Source organism: Apostichopus japonicus, chromosome 12, assembly GCF_037975245.1.
Source record: "Apostichopus japonicus isolate 1M-3 chromosome 12, ASM3797524v1, whole genome shotgun sequence".
Classification (NCBI taxonomy): domain Eukaryota; kingdom Metazoa; phylum Echinodermata; class Holothuroidea; order Aspidochirotida; family Stichopodidae; genus Apostichopus; species Apostichopus japonicus.
Genome location: NC_092572.1, coordinates 2,725,658 through 2,738,819, shown reverse-complemented (window position 1 = coordinate 2,738,819; position 13,162 = coordinate 2,725,658). Strand labels below are relative to the sequence as shown.

The 13,162-nt window shown below is 34.4% G+C and overlaps 1 protein-coding gene across 12 annotated transcripts in view; it reads left to right on the top strand.

Annotated features, from left to right (window-relative positions):
* LOC139977136 (uncharacterized) overlaps positions 1 to 11,954 on the top strand; it is a 40,050-nt gene extending 28,096 nt beyond the window's left edge. For 7 of the 12 annotated variants that reach the window (XM_071986244.1, XM_071986238.1, XM_071986239.1 and 4 more), the window contains 11 exons: positions 1,526 to 1,612; positions 3,599 to 3,648; positions 4,977 to 5,026; positions 5,326 to 5,357; positions 5,961 to 5,982; positions 6,136 to 6,176; positions 6,682 to 6,738; positions 7,376 to 7,406; positions 8,379 to 8,446; positions 9,173 to 9,304; positions 9,999 to 11,954. In XM_071986244.1, coding sequence (XP_071842345.1) covers positions 1,526 to 1,612; positions 3,599 to 3,648; positions 4,977 to 5,026; positions 5,326 to 5,357; positions 5,961 to 5,982; positions 6,136 to 6,176; positions 6,682 to 6,738; positions 7,376 to 7,406; positions 8,379 to 8,446; positions 9,173 to 9,304; positions 9,999 to 10,285 — 857 coding nt within the window. In that variant the 3' untranslated portion in view covers positions 10,286 to 11,954. Of the gene's footprint in view, positions 1 to 1,525; positions 1,613 to 3,598; positions 3,649 to 4,976; positions 5,027 to 5,325; positions 5,358 to 5,960; positions 5,983 to 6,135; positions 6,177 to 6,667; positions 6,739 to 7,375; positions 7,407 to 8,378; positions 8,447 to 9,172; positions 9,305 to 9,998 lie in introns of those variants that run through there. The other 5 variants (XM_071986243.1, XM_071986241.1, XM_071986237.1 and 2 more) reach the window with 3 other exon arrangements.
* The last annotated feature ends 1,208 nt before the right edge of the window (positions 11,955 to 13,162 follow it).

The following is a 13,162-nucleotide window of genomic DNA, read 5'->3' as shown; positions in this document are numbered from 1 at the left end:
TTCTGATATATTTGACAAAACTGCTATGATCTCTATGGAGTAAACTAATTATTTTAGAGCAAATGGGTCACTGATAATGATCTTGATGACAGCTTTGTGTTATCATCCTTCACCTAAAGATGATTTAGAAGTTTTTTGAAGTGTTAGTTCCCAAGTAGCAGTTGCCTGATGTAACATTCTACAAGACATATTATATCAAATAATTAAAGTATTTGAAAGCTTGTTCTGCACATATTTTCAAAGCAAGTTACCACTGGGAAGTTCTTTACTCTGGTTTGGTACTTGTGGCCAGACCAGGGCAGATACACTGGCATTGACCTAGTTATGTCCCTGTCTGGGGGTCTCTCTCCAGACTTTAAATCAGTGCCTATCATATGTGTCTATTTTGTCAATTGCCATCCAATTTTGGCTGGCCATTTCTGCAAATTTGACAGATGAAGCCATTTACAACCTGTTACGATCATCTCTCAAGTGGAGTGTGCATTAGATTTATTTTGAAACAGATTAATTGTTTTCAGACTGATTGCCGATAGAAGGGACTATTTGCTTAATTATTACAGCTGTATACATGTAAGAATTATTTCCTACTTTGTACGCCGTTATTGGCTTGGAGTAGTCTGTAGTACAGGAGTGCGGCAAATCCCCCAGAAGCTTCACCATTGTCATAGTCTTGGCCTTGGCTAGAATTGTGTTTCGATACATGTCAGAAAGAGGAATTACTCTCCTTTCACTCTCGTATGAAGTTTAAATAACAAAACTACATGTCAGAGAGAGGAACTAAATTCCTCAGAATATATTCTAAGCCCTAATGGTGGTCCTGGGGACCTCAGTTGTGACATTTCCAATTTTCATACATTCAACATTTTCTAACAGTGATTAGATTAAGTAAAGCAATAAAACACATTGGAATATATTTGAAAGCCCCCCTAGGGGTCCATCTATTTTGAAGCAATTCTTACCCTATTTTTGCTGATTTCATTTCCAAGTGCCCCCTTTGCCCCCCCCCCCCCCCCCTCAAGGAATGCCCAAGGCAAATGAGGCTATCCAATTGAGGACAAAATATGGTGCAATCGTACAGGTTTTATCTAGTTCCACAAATCGTGAAAGGCTTTTGCTATGAGCTTGATTGCAAGTAACATATACAAATATATTGTAAGTGTTAAAGAATAGATCATTTGGAACAAAGTTTTAGACCAGTGGTTCTCAAACTTTTTTAGACGACTACCCCCTTTTGACCATCTTGAACTGTTCCAATGCCCCCTCCCCTCGACTTTGCAATCAGTGACCAGTTCAGAGAAACTCCAAATGACAGTCTAAAATGGTGGCTTTTATGTGTTACAAGAGATGTCTCTGCTACAATATCATTCAAACAAGATAGAAATTGGACCTAGGGGTGGAGTTATTGAATTTCTAATACCATTTTTAGATAATTTTGGGTCACAAAAATGTATTTTTATTGTTCCCAGACCCCCTTGGATGCCTTATTTTGCCCTAAATTGCTTCAGTGATGTGTCTTTATCAACAGGGACCCCCAAATCAGTGGCAACACCCCCCCTACTCCCTGTGTACCCTGTAGTGCCCCCCTGGGACCTCTCAACAGGCAGGGACCACTGTGAGTACCACTGTTTTAGAACAATGTAAATGATTTTCACAGCTCGAGTTGTGTTTTCTAAAAGAATGTCTTTTGATTGGCAAAATTGCTGAGTGGAAATAATACCTAGACGATCACCCAGCACCAAAGATTTTTCGCACTGCCTTTGGCACTCTTACATACCCATGCCACAGCTAATCTGTTTGCAAGTTCACCCAACATATTTGCATACTGTTGAACATCTTAATGTGATCAAGTGTCTTTGATTCAAAGATCTGTAAACAGTACAGATCACACTGATAAGGATGTAGCACCACATGGTTAAAATGCTAGATGGATCCATTGTCAGAACAAACAAAGCACTCAAAATGAAACCAATTAATAGCATTTCAAAACATTACTCAAAAACGTATTTAGTAAAACCATTCAATTTTAAAGCTGTGCTGTATTACTTGTTAATTGATTAACTGTAATGAAAGTACAAACCAGGAAGTTATGCATGAAGTTGCTTGTGCTTTGTTCTACTGAGAGTGGTGTAGTTTCATTGTAAATACAACTAGTATAATTGCTTGTCCCCATTTTCAGTTTGGTGTTGCTATATTTGTTAACATCTTTTTTATTCTTTGATAAAACAACGGTATTTAGTGTTAGTCCACTTCATTGAATCATCTTAAATTAATGATCTTTGCAATTCATTTCTAAAAGACAAGCTTAGATGATGTTCACACTTTGTATTTGGATCCCACCTTATACATAATTCTATTGTTTTTTGTGGAGATCAAGACTACAACAGCTCAGTTTTAACAAATCACAGGTAAAGTGTTTGCATGTGATCTACAGAAGAGTACTGGAAGTTGTCAGACAACAATTGTTCATTGTGTGGAGTCACTTGGACCACCATGGATCTTGATGACTATTGAAAAGCTAGGTTAAAAAAGTCAAGTTTGTTGCAATGGTTCAGTTTTCTATAGGTGGTCTATGTTTTTTTCAGCTAGGGCTTTGACATTCAGCTGATTTACACTACCAGGGTTGTTAGTAACTTTGTTGCTAATGTAATTGGTATACAGAAATATAATAACAATATAATATATACAACTAAGCAACATTTCATTGACATGCAACTATCAGATTACAGTGGAAATCCCCTGTGCGAATATTAACATTACAACATATTCGTGTTAGGGGTCTTGATCCTGACTCCTTACAAAGGCAGAGTGTCATTCAATAATGGGCCCTAGTCCATATTTACATCCTAAAGTACTGGTTTTCAGCTGCATGAAAGCCCTACTTTGCTATTACTGTAATCACAATATCTCTAAATAATACAAAATCCTTTAATATAGAATGTCAAAGGTCATTTGAGAGCATGTAAAAATAAGTGAGCATGACGGTTCAATTCCAGCAGGATCTTTTCAGAGGCTGAATGACAAGTCACAGTAATAGAAGGGACAAATACAAGCACATAATTCAGAGAGGTTAATGAGCAGGGTACACACAAATGAGATGTAAGAGGATTTGTAGACAAGGAAAGGAGAAAAGAAAGAAACCAACAGGGGAAGAGGAGAGGTAGGAGATAAACTGTAGAGGGACAAAGAGAGGATTGAGGGAAGAGGGTGGGGAATTAACTGCAGAAGGACAGATACAGAAAGGTGTAGAGCAAAAATGGTGGAGGTGCTGCTCTTTTGAATTTTTCCTGAAACAGAACATCAGGGCCGATTGATAAATACTCTAAGTAGGAGTATGCCACCTTCTAGGGCCTGTTCCTGTCAGCATCATCACAGTTTTTAATGTTTATACATACCTTAAAATAAACAAATATTGGGCAGTTTTCATGTTTGGACTAAACATCTTTCTATATGAGTGCAAGGATCCTAGCTGAGCCGTTTAAAGACAAGTATGGTCAAACCTAGAAAGATTAGTTCAATGTAAATTGATGGCTTCTTTATACTATTGGCAAGAAGTCACCTAGGAGCCTTTTGGCTTTTTTGTTTTGTTCTCCCCTGACAGTCCAACAACAGCAGGATACTGCAAGCAAACAAGATGGAAAAAAATACCAGGTGCAGTTGTTTACTATTATTTATTCCAGAACAGATATTATGTTAACATTTTTTGTAAACTCTAACTTTGTGAATTCCTGAAGGAGCTCATAGTTGGTTCTTTTGAAGGATAAAATGTGTTAATGAACCTTTTCAATATTTCTTGACTTATTGATAATATATACATTTGGTTGATTGGTGTCTATCTTGGCGCAGAGTGCTCTATGTCCGGTTGACATAGCAAAATATCGGTGAGAATTAGTTGAGACTAGTGGAATGCTAGTAGTTGTTACTTAGAGTTCCCCACGTTTGAGTGATCTTCAGACAACTGAGTCATTAGAGTTGTCTGATGATCGCTCAAACGTGTGAAACGTCTTTTAATATGGCAACACTTTGAGACTAGCTCAGTTTGTGTTGTTTTTCTGTCCTTTGTATGTAAGATTGTCAGCTATCTTTTACGCAGAGATTGGTCTGGCCTGATTCGCGTTTGTATGTGTTCAATGACTATACTATCTCCCACCTTATACTCTGGCTAATTCTTTGCAGGTTCCATACGTACTTTGACAGTTCTGTTCTTTTTGGTACTTTTCTTGAGAGATTTGTGTGGTATTTGAATCTCTGCTTACAGGGTCCTCCTGAAATGCCAAAGTACGATTCGGTGTCCAATATAGCTTGGGCTTTGCATACTATTTTGCTGTTTAAACATTTCCCATGTAATGGGCAGCTTTCTGTAGATCAACGACCTACTCATGTTCATTAATGCCAAATCCAACCAACCACCCACCATCTATAATCAGTTGCCATAAGCAATAGAATATCTATTCTATCATCGAACCCAGATGTCTTCGATGCTGCTGCTCGTGTGTATGAGGAAGCCCTGAAATCTAGTGGATACAGAGAATCCACCCAGTACACCCAACCCAAACAGAGTAGTGATTTCCCAGCACACCAGGAACATCATCTGGTTCAGTATGAATGGGAAAACCAATGTAGGCAGTACTTTCCTCAAGTTCATAACATAATAACAAAGTACTTCCCTCGGGGCCACAGGCTCCAAAAATCTCTAATAGAATTACTGCCAAAGTCATATACAGCTGCAGGTAAAATGTGTAGTTAATCGTTCAATTCCATAACTCACACATGACCAGCAATTGGAGCCCTGTTAGATCAAGTAAATGTAAATCTACAGAAAGCTGCCTCCTACACAGGAAATATAAAGAAATATATAGACAATATAATTGCAAAACTTTGTTAATGTAAATTGTTTAATATTGATGTTGATTAATAGAAGAAGATTTCAAACAGAAATGAAAATCAATCAGCAGTAGCACATATTGTTGTTTGCACAGGAGGATGACAACAACTCAGAGTTTGACAAAAACTCTTCTCCATCAGAAAAGTAAGTTTCACTTCAATAGAGTAATTTTGCTGATTGTTAATTCCCAAACTATGATGACTTCACTGCTTTCAAGATAGTTCATAAGTTCCTTGAGATAATTCAACATTCACATCCTACTACTTCACAAAAATTAATGCAATGGTGTTTAATTGTTCACATGCTTTGAATGATAATTATTTCTTCCGGGAGTTAATTGTTTTCTTGTATCATTTCCATCTTAAATTGTTTGTATATGTTGTTGATGATTGTATATTGTGTCCTGCAAACTTACTTATTTTCCAATATTTTTGGTTCAACAGAGAAACCAAAGAAGAAGGAACTCCCAGAAAAGGTGACAATCAAACTAATGCTTTGTTTGTATTTGGAAGTTGGAACAAGAGAATCTAAACTTAATTGTAATCTAGGTTTCAAGAATATATGTTTTAAGCTTAAACTTTAGTTGAGACTGAACTGTTGTTGTTAACAGTTTTGCCATTTGATAGATTTCAGACATAAAAAGGTCAGGACCTGCTATTGAAAATAAATTTAAATATTGAATTGTGTACACTAGCTCGGTATTGATTGTCAGGTTCATATATATTCCATACAGTTATGTGACTTTATAGCATCCTCTGTTGGTGTACATCTTAAGGCCTCATCTCAAACAACAAGCAGGAATTTATTGTACTATGTTTGTTGTAAACAGATTTTAACACATAATAGAGAATTGCCGGCTTAATACAGTATTTTTAATTACAATATCTGCAAGTCTTGGTAGCCATGATAGGAATAGGGATTAGCTTCTTTCAGTGAAAGCAAGACTTGTTCCTCATCTATATGGTTGCAAGAAGTTATTCATTTGATTGCAACATGTTCGAAATAACAATAGCATTGAATCTGACATTTGGGAATGTTTAAATTTTATGTATGTTTTCTTTTCTACTGACCACTGCAGGAAAGAAGAGGGATCCAGAAAGGTAAGCCCCTAACACTCTAATATTTTCAAAATGTTTGAACTTTAGACTTGTATACACCAATAAATTTCTTCTAGAGTGTCCATTTCAGAAGGTAACTCTTACAGAAAGTTTGATTTCTCTCAGTAATGCAATAATTTTCCTCTTTTTAAACAGACGAACAACACTGAAAGGACTGCCCCAAATGTCTCCAGAGGGTACGTTTTTTTTTTTTTTTTTATATAAGTGTTACATTCAGATCACATGTGTAGCATTCATTGATTTTGTTACAACCTTAGGAAAATTTGCAATCAGCAATTGAAGAGATATATTTTATGACATCAGTAGACATGTTGCAAACAATTTTTTATGAAGGATACTTTGAGTGTATGCCTTATGTGAACACATGGAGCCCATGGACTGTAGATATGCCTGATTGTCAACGAATTATGCATATTAATCTATGGGTGCGGCATTGCCTACTTTATTCTGTAAAAGTCCATATAATAAGATGTACGTGCTCATAAATATGTGCCATGTAATATGCATGGCTGGCAGTAAAATATGCTGGTTTGTAACAGACACATCTCGGTGGACATGATGTAAACTGTCCTGTTTTAAGTTGTAGTACTTGATATGTTTCATAACATTGTTAAACAAATGCAAACAGCTTATGTAATATCGTGTAGCAACTCTAACTTCACTACAGTTTGTGAATCTTAGATACACCAAGCAAAAATAGTCAAAGTGACCAAGATGTTGGACAAGACAGTAATAAAAGTAAGTGTAACATTCTCCTTTCTCTCTTGCATTAAAACTCAGTCTAAAGTTTGTAAGCAAACATATGGTAGCAGTTTAAGTTCTTTTTTCAATTGTGAGGTTAGCAAAGAAAAACACCAACCAACATTCCTTAGTATGACCTTCATTTATTTTTACATTACAAACAGAGATCCGATTATAACATCAGTATAGAAAAAAAATCACCTGCTTTAGTGTTGATTAGAAGTAGAGGTGGTGGAGGAGGAGGGGGACAAGGGTTACAAGGGTTACTTTTTAACCATCACAATATCCAATTTAAACCATAGCTTAAATCACATGATAGTTTTGTTGTGAAGAGATTTGCTTTGAAATATTCATTAGTTGGAAATGTCCTGGCTCAGATTTGTTTATATATTTATGAGACTAGAAACAATTTTCATTCAGTTAATAACAATGTGTTAATTATTTTCAATTTGGAAGACATGAAAATGCTCTAATGTTGGCCTTCTGATCAAATTTGAATCATAATTTCAGTATTAATGACAATGTCACACAAGACATGACATATAACAAATACCAAGTTATGTTATCTTCCCAGTCATTATTTAATTATGTTAGGTTGTGACATGTTTACCTTTTGTACTGTCTACCTGCATAGGTTATACTACAGAGGACAAAAAGGATCTAGAGTGAGTACTTTTGAAGTCTGTCTTGCTTTGATACCTAGGTTGGGTTTGAAGCATCCTTTATGATCGATATGGGCATCTGGTCTACTGGGAAACATGCCAATTTTTATTGGCAAAAAATGAATATTCAAAGATACACTTCTGACCATATAAATATACAGTGTACAAATGTATTGAGTTTTTTTTGACCAAGCAAAGTTTCGAGCAAAAATCTTGTGGGTCAAGTAAATATGGACTAACGTGACAGAAGTAATTTAACTTAACACTTAATTCCTTAGATTATTAAAATTAAATTGGACACAAACTAGCCAACATCTTTGAAATTTCATGTCTGAGAGCAGAGGAATCTCTGCGATGGGGATGGTGGTGCTTATGTCCGTGTGCATAATGCCTTCACTTGCAATACTAAAAACTTATGTGGTGGATGAACTTTATATAGAATGCAGCTTCACAATATTGGGGAAGTTCAAAGGTCATTTGAGATCAACAAATGACTGTCATCGTTGATCAACTTTCATAAGGTATCTTTGTAATGGTCAAGTTATCTGGAAGTCTTTTCTAATGTCCTGGTACTTGAATTTGGGACACATTTTCCTCAGTTGCTCTATCAATAAGAGATATCCAAGTTTCAGTGTTGGCAGTGAAACATATGCGATTATGAAGTCATGTTTAGAGCTTTGTCATTCTGATTCAGCATTTTCAAACCCTTCTTCAAAACAGAAAATCCCCTTTGTAATAATTAAGGGATATTTTGACTAGATCAAGCCTTCTGCCTCATTTAAGTAAAGATATTAAATCTGCATTGTCTCTCAAATGGAATGATATTATCTCTTTTCTGTTTAGGGAAGATGTTCATTATCATAATCTCTATCATATTAACCAATGATGGGAATGGGTTAGTGTCTCCTTTAATTCTAAACTTACAACTTTAAATATGGGCTCATGTATTTTTTTAAACTGAATTTCTGTTTTTAGTAAAGACGAAACAGATTTTTCCAAGTCTAAGGGATGTTCTGATGACACTGGACCCAATGTGAGTCGTGGTAAGTGTCTCTTATAACTTATGGATAAGGTAATTCTGTTTGAAATGGATTTTTTCTTCCTTCTCTACAGTTATTTCCAATTTATGTCAAGCTGTAAGATTCTGTTGTGTTTGTTTTGTGACACATGCACACACATAAGGAAGAAATCGTTTGAAAATATTGTGTTGCTATTGATGTCACTGTTGCAAGTGCCAATTCAAATTTAGTTTAAAGCAAGTATCAGGGTCGTCTCTTCTTAATTTAATATCCCACAGTCAGGAATTAAATGCTGAATACTATTGCAAACTTCAACGTTATCACACAATAAATATGTTATTGAATGACACTAATATATTTCAAGTTCACATGGATATATTACCCATTAAATTAATTCCTTGTTCTGCAATGCTATGGTTGTAGCAACGTGCTTCAATTGTGTAACTTTGGAAAAACAAGGTTTTCAAGTTAAATAATGTGATATATATTGTGTAGTTTTGTAATACATAAGTTCACATGATAATCACTATTTGTTGTTGGAGTGGTTATAGGTTAGTTCAAATTATAATAATTTTCTATTGTTGGAGTGATCCATTAAAAAGGCAGTTTAAGTTGTCATGTTGTAATGCGAATGTCATACTTTTAGGAAATAACAAGTGTAGTACAGTGTCTTTGTAATTGAGTGAATGATTGATAGGTTTGTCGGCTAGAATGTGTTTTGTAAATTTAAAACTTATTTGTTGTCTTCAGCTTTTAAAGAGTATCTTATTGACGATGACTCAGAATGCAAGGGTTTCAACCTTGCCTTCATGTGTGATGGCACAGACATGAGGATTGAACTTCGAATCAATGAAGGTATTGATGGCAGTATCTGTCAGTTTGGTGAGTAAAAAACGAACAAAATATTCGAAAGGAAGTACTATACCAAACATAGATTCATTATCTCCTTCCTCTTATAAGATATTAAGTTCCCTCTTTCCCGTTTTATATTCTTTTCTAAGTCAAAAGTAATGAGTAAGATGATGGTGTATGTGTATTTTCTCGGTGTGTTTGATCACTTGGCTTGTTAACACTTTATCTGGAAACACAAAGCGTGTGGATCCATTGTAGTGATTTAAAGAAACTTCTGTAGAGATCGAAGCACAAAAGGACAAAAGTCTACATGTTGTATAAACAATAACTCAAACCAGGTTGGGCTTTAATGGGTTTGAGGACCAGCTTGTTTGATCTTAAGATCATAGGTCATCTATGCTTACCAGAGGTCAAAATCTGAACATCTTGCAAATTATTACTCGGAAGTTAGCTTCAGATGTCAAATGTATATTACTAATGGAAATCCTAAGTACCTCATAATTATTAAGTTTGTTATTGAAGCATTTTCTTTGCCTGTGTACACTTTAATATGTGGCGAACATTAAAAGGAGTTCCCCTTATTTGTTGTAATACATTAAATATTCTTATGTAAAACAAGGCAAGGTATGACAGAACCCTCTGCCTTCCCCTTAGATGACCAGCATTGTATTCAAGCTGATGTTTTCAGTTTTAATATTTTCTCTCTTTTTGGTTATTTCAACAGAATTTAAAAATGGCGAGATAATCCCTTCATATAGAGGAAAACCTGAGAAGGCCATTGGATTTAAACAAGGAACCCAATATGATCTAAATCTGGGTAATCATAAGAGAGTGCTGAGTTTGTTTCAAAGAAACTCAGCACAAGGGAATGAATGTGTTAAAAAGTTTGAACAGTATGACTTTGTACTGATAAGGTTGCTATGTATTTATACAAGTGACACAAGCTCAGTTAGTATATTAAGTCATCTGGGACTAACTGAATTGCCTACTCCTGTAGATGATCTCAACTAAAGGTCAATAAAAGTGCATTGATGAACATTTTATGACCCTAAGTTTGGGGAACAAATTGACATTTTACGAGAATGTCTGTGGGCTACTGTACTAAAATCATCATCATGAATGGCTTGCATCAACCCCATATTCAGTTTCAAAAGAAACATTTCCTCCATGTTTATCTTGGATAAACGTCTTTAATGTGTAAATGTGTCTGTTCCAGTTATTGAGGTACTGTATATTCAGTATATGCTATCACTTGTCAGTAGCTTTATTTTTGTAAATAGCGCACAGATACAAGGGGAAATGGCCTGCTTACTTAATTGTTCAGTTGAGAAAATTAATAAGGGACCACTCCCAGTTAATATTATGAACTTGATTGTAGCTACAAAACATTATGTATAATGTCTTTTTTCACTGGGCACCATTTTCAACAAGTATTATGGCCACTGCAGTACATTAATAGTTTGAATGTCTTAGCAATCCAATGCATCATACCCAAATAGTACAGTACTTGGTTTGTCTCACTTCAAGCATTGTACTTAATATAACTAAGTGAGCAAAGTTTGGCATAAAATGTGACTTAAAATGCATTTTGGTTTGAATCTAAAAACTAAAGGAACTATCTGTTTCTTGGTTTAGTTGAAAACTCTTACAACATTTTTTATACCTTTCATTATCGATTTATATATTTGTATATCATGTTTGTATGTATTTTACTGTAAAGCGCCTGAGAGCAATTTCTGATTGGATAAGGCGCTATAGAAATTTTGTAAAATAAATAAATAAACATTTTAAGTTCTATTTGCTGAATATTTGCCTGATAATGTCATGATTGTTGGATACTGAAAGTTTAGTGATGTTGATATACTTTTTATTGGTGAATTAAATTCAATAAATTCTCACTGAAGCGGTAATAAATATTAATAATTTTTTTGGTATGTGGCATAGTGTATCATGTAACATTAATCTCTAGTTGTCACTTATTTCAGAAGAAAACCATACCATCTCCTACCACTGACACTTAATGGAACACCTTGTGATATCTGTTGTAATGATATCAAGCGTAGTATCGGTAACTGCTGTAATTTTATTTTAATTAATGAGATATTAAATATCAAGTTTTATAAGTTTTGATGTCATTGGCATATCTGCTAATGGATTATTAAATAGCTGGCTATTTATGCTTGAAAACCTGTATCATGGTAATGTTCTTACAATTAATCTGTATATTTTGTTTATCTGTAATTTAAAATTGCATTTTAAATCTTAATTCATAGATGGTACATTATCTACATTTGTTTCATGTTTTATTTTTGTGCCTCTTCCAGTAATAACTATTTTGTTCTATTTACATTGCTAACACGTTTATGCACTGAAGTAATTAGTGAGATTTTTAAGACAGAGTGAAAATTCTTTGCGAAATCTTAGAGGCTGTTTTCACTCAAATGCTCTAATACAGTATCATATTTATGTGCTGTTTTTGATATCGTTTGCTCACTAAAAACTGTAAATATAGACTTCAAAATTTTCAAACTCCATTGATCAGGTTTACTTTAGGTCTTAAAGTTCGTGATATTAACTTGACTCATATGTTTAAGATAATTATTAGCTCTGCTCCAAGCTACTTTCTACTGAAATAAATTAATTGGTGAGCTATTCAATAAAAAGTGAAACAACTCGCAAAGTATCTCAGATGCTGTCTTCATTCAATTGCTTGTTTAATGAAGGATAATGTAAGATACATCTACTTGCTCCACTTGCATCTTTGTACAGCAACATGTCCGGGTTCCGTCATGACGTCATCAAGACAACTATTTCGAATGCTTCCTTATTTCAGCCAAGTGCGCGGCGAAGTGTGAATATGCTGTTCTGCACATATTTTGGCGTATATGAAGAAAAAAATAATCGACGGTATAAAATAGTTGGGTTCAATCAAACGATACGGGGGTTTCTGAAGAATATAACTTGTCAGACTTTTTATTAAATTATTTCCAAGTCGTATCTGACGCAAGTCTTGATGTGGCTACAATGCGGATCCTCAGTAACACGAAAAAGAGATTCGATTCTCCTATAGTATATCATTTATATATGTTTATTTTAGGTGAAATCGTAGCGTAACCATAAAATAAATCTGAGCAAGTTGCTAAAAGAATCAATCATAAGTGAAGGTTAGAACTTTACAAGCCCGCTAACAAATGAAATCTTTGACCCCTCAAACATAGTCATAGACACCACAATAACTGTCCTAACTGCTCTAGCTAGGTGCCTCGATATGGCGACTTATTGGTAGTCACAATTAGCGTTTAGGTGGCCATCTTAAAAACCAGGTGTTAACACTCAAATAGCTATCACCGTTGTAATGCTTTACATAATGTCCATTTGTTACCGGTGGCCTAAAATTTGGAACGAGGCTGATGGACCGAAATAATAATGTTATGTTTTACAACAACAACAAAAAGACATATTTACATCTTTAGCAAGTTTTTTTTTTCATTTTCTATATATATATATATATATATATATATATATATATATATATATATGTATGTATGTATGTATGCATGTATGTATGTATGTATATATATATGTATGTATGTATGTATGTATGTATGTATGTATGTATGTATGTATGTATGTATGTGTGTATGTATGTGTGTATGTCTGTATGTATGTATGTATGTATGTATGTATGTATGTATGTATGTATGTATGTATGTATGTATGTATATATATATATGTATATATATATATATATACATACATACATACATACATACATACATACATACATACATACATACATACATACATACACACACACACATACATACATACATACATACATACATACATACATACATACATACATACATACATACATATATATATATA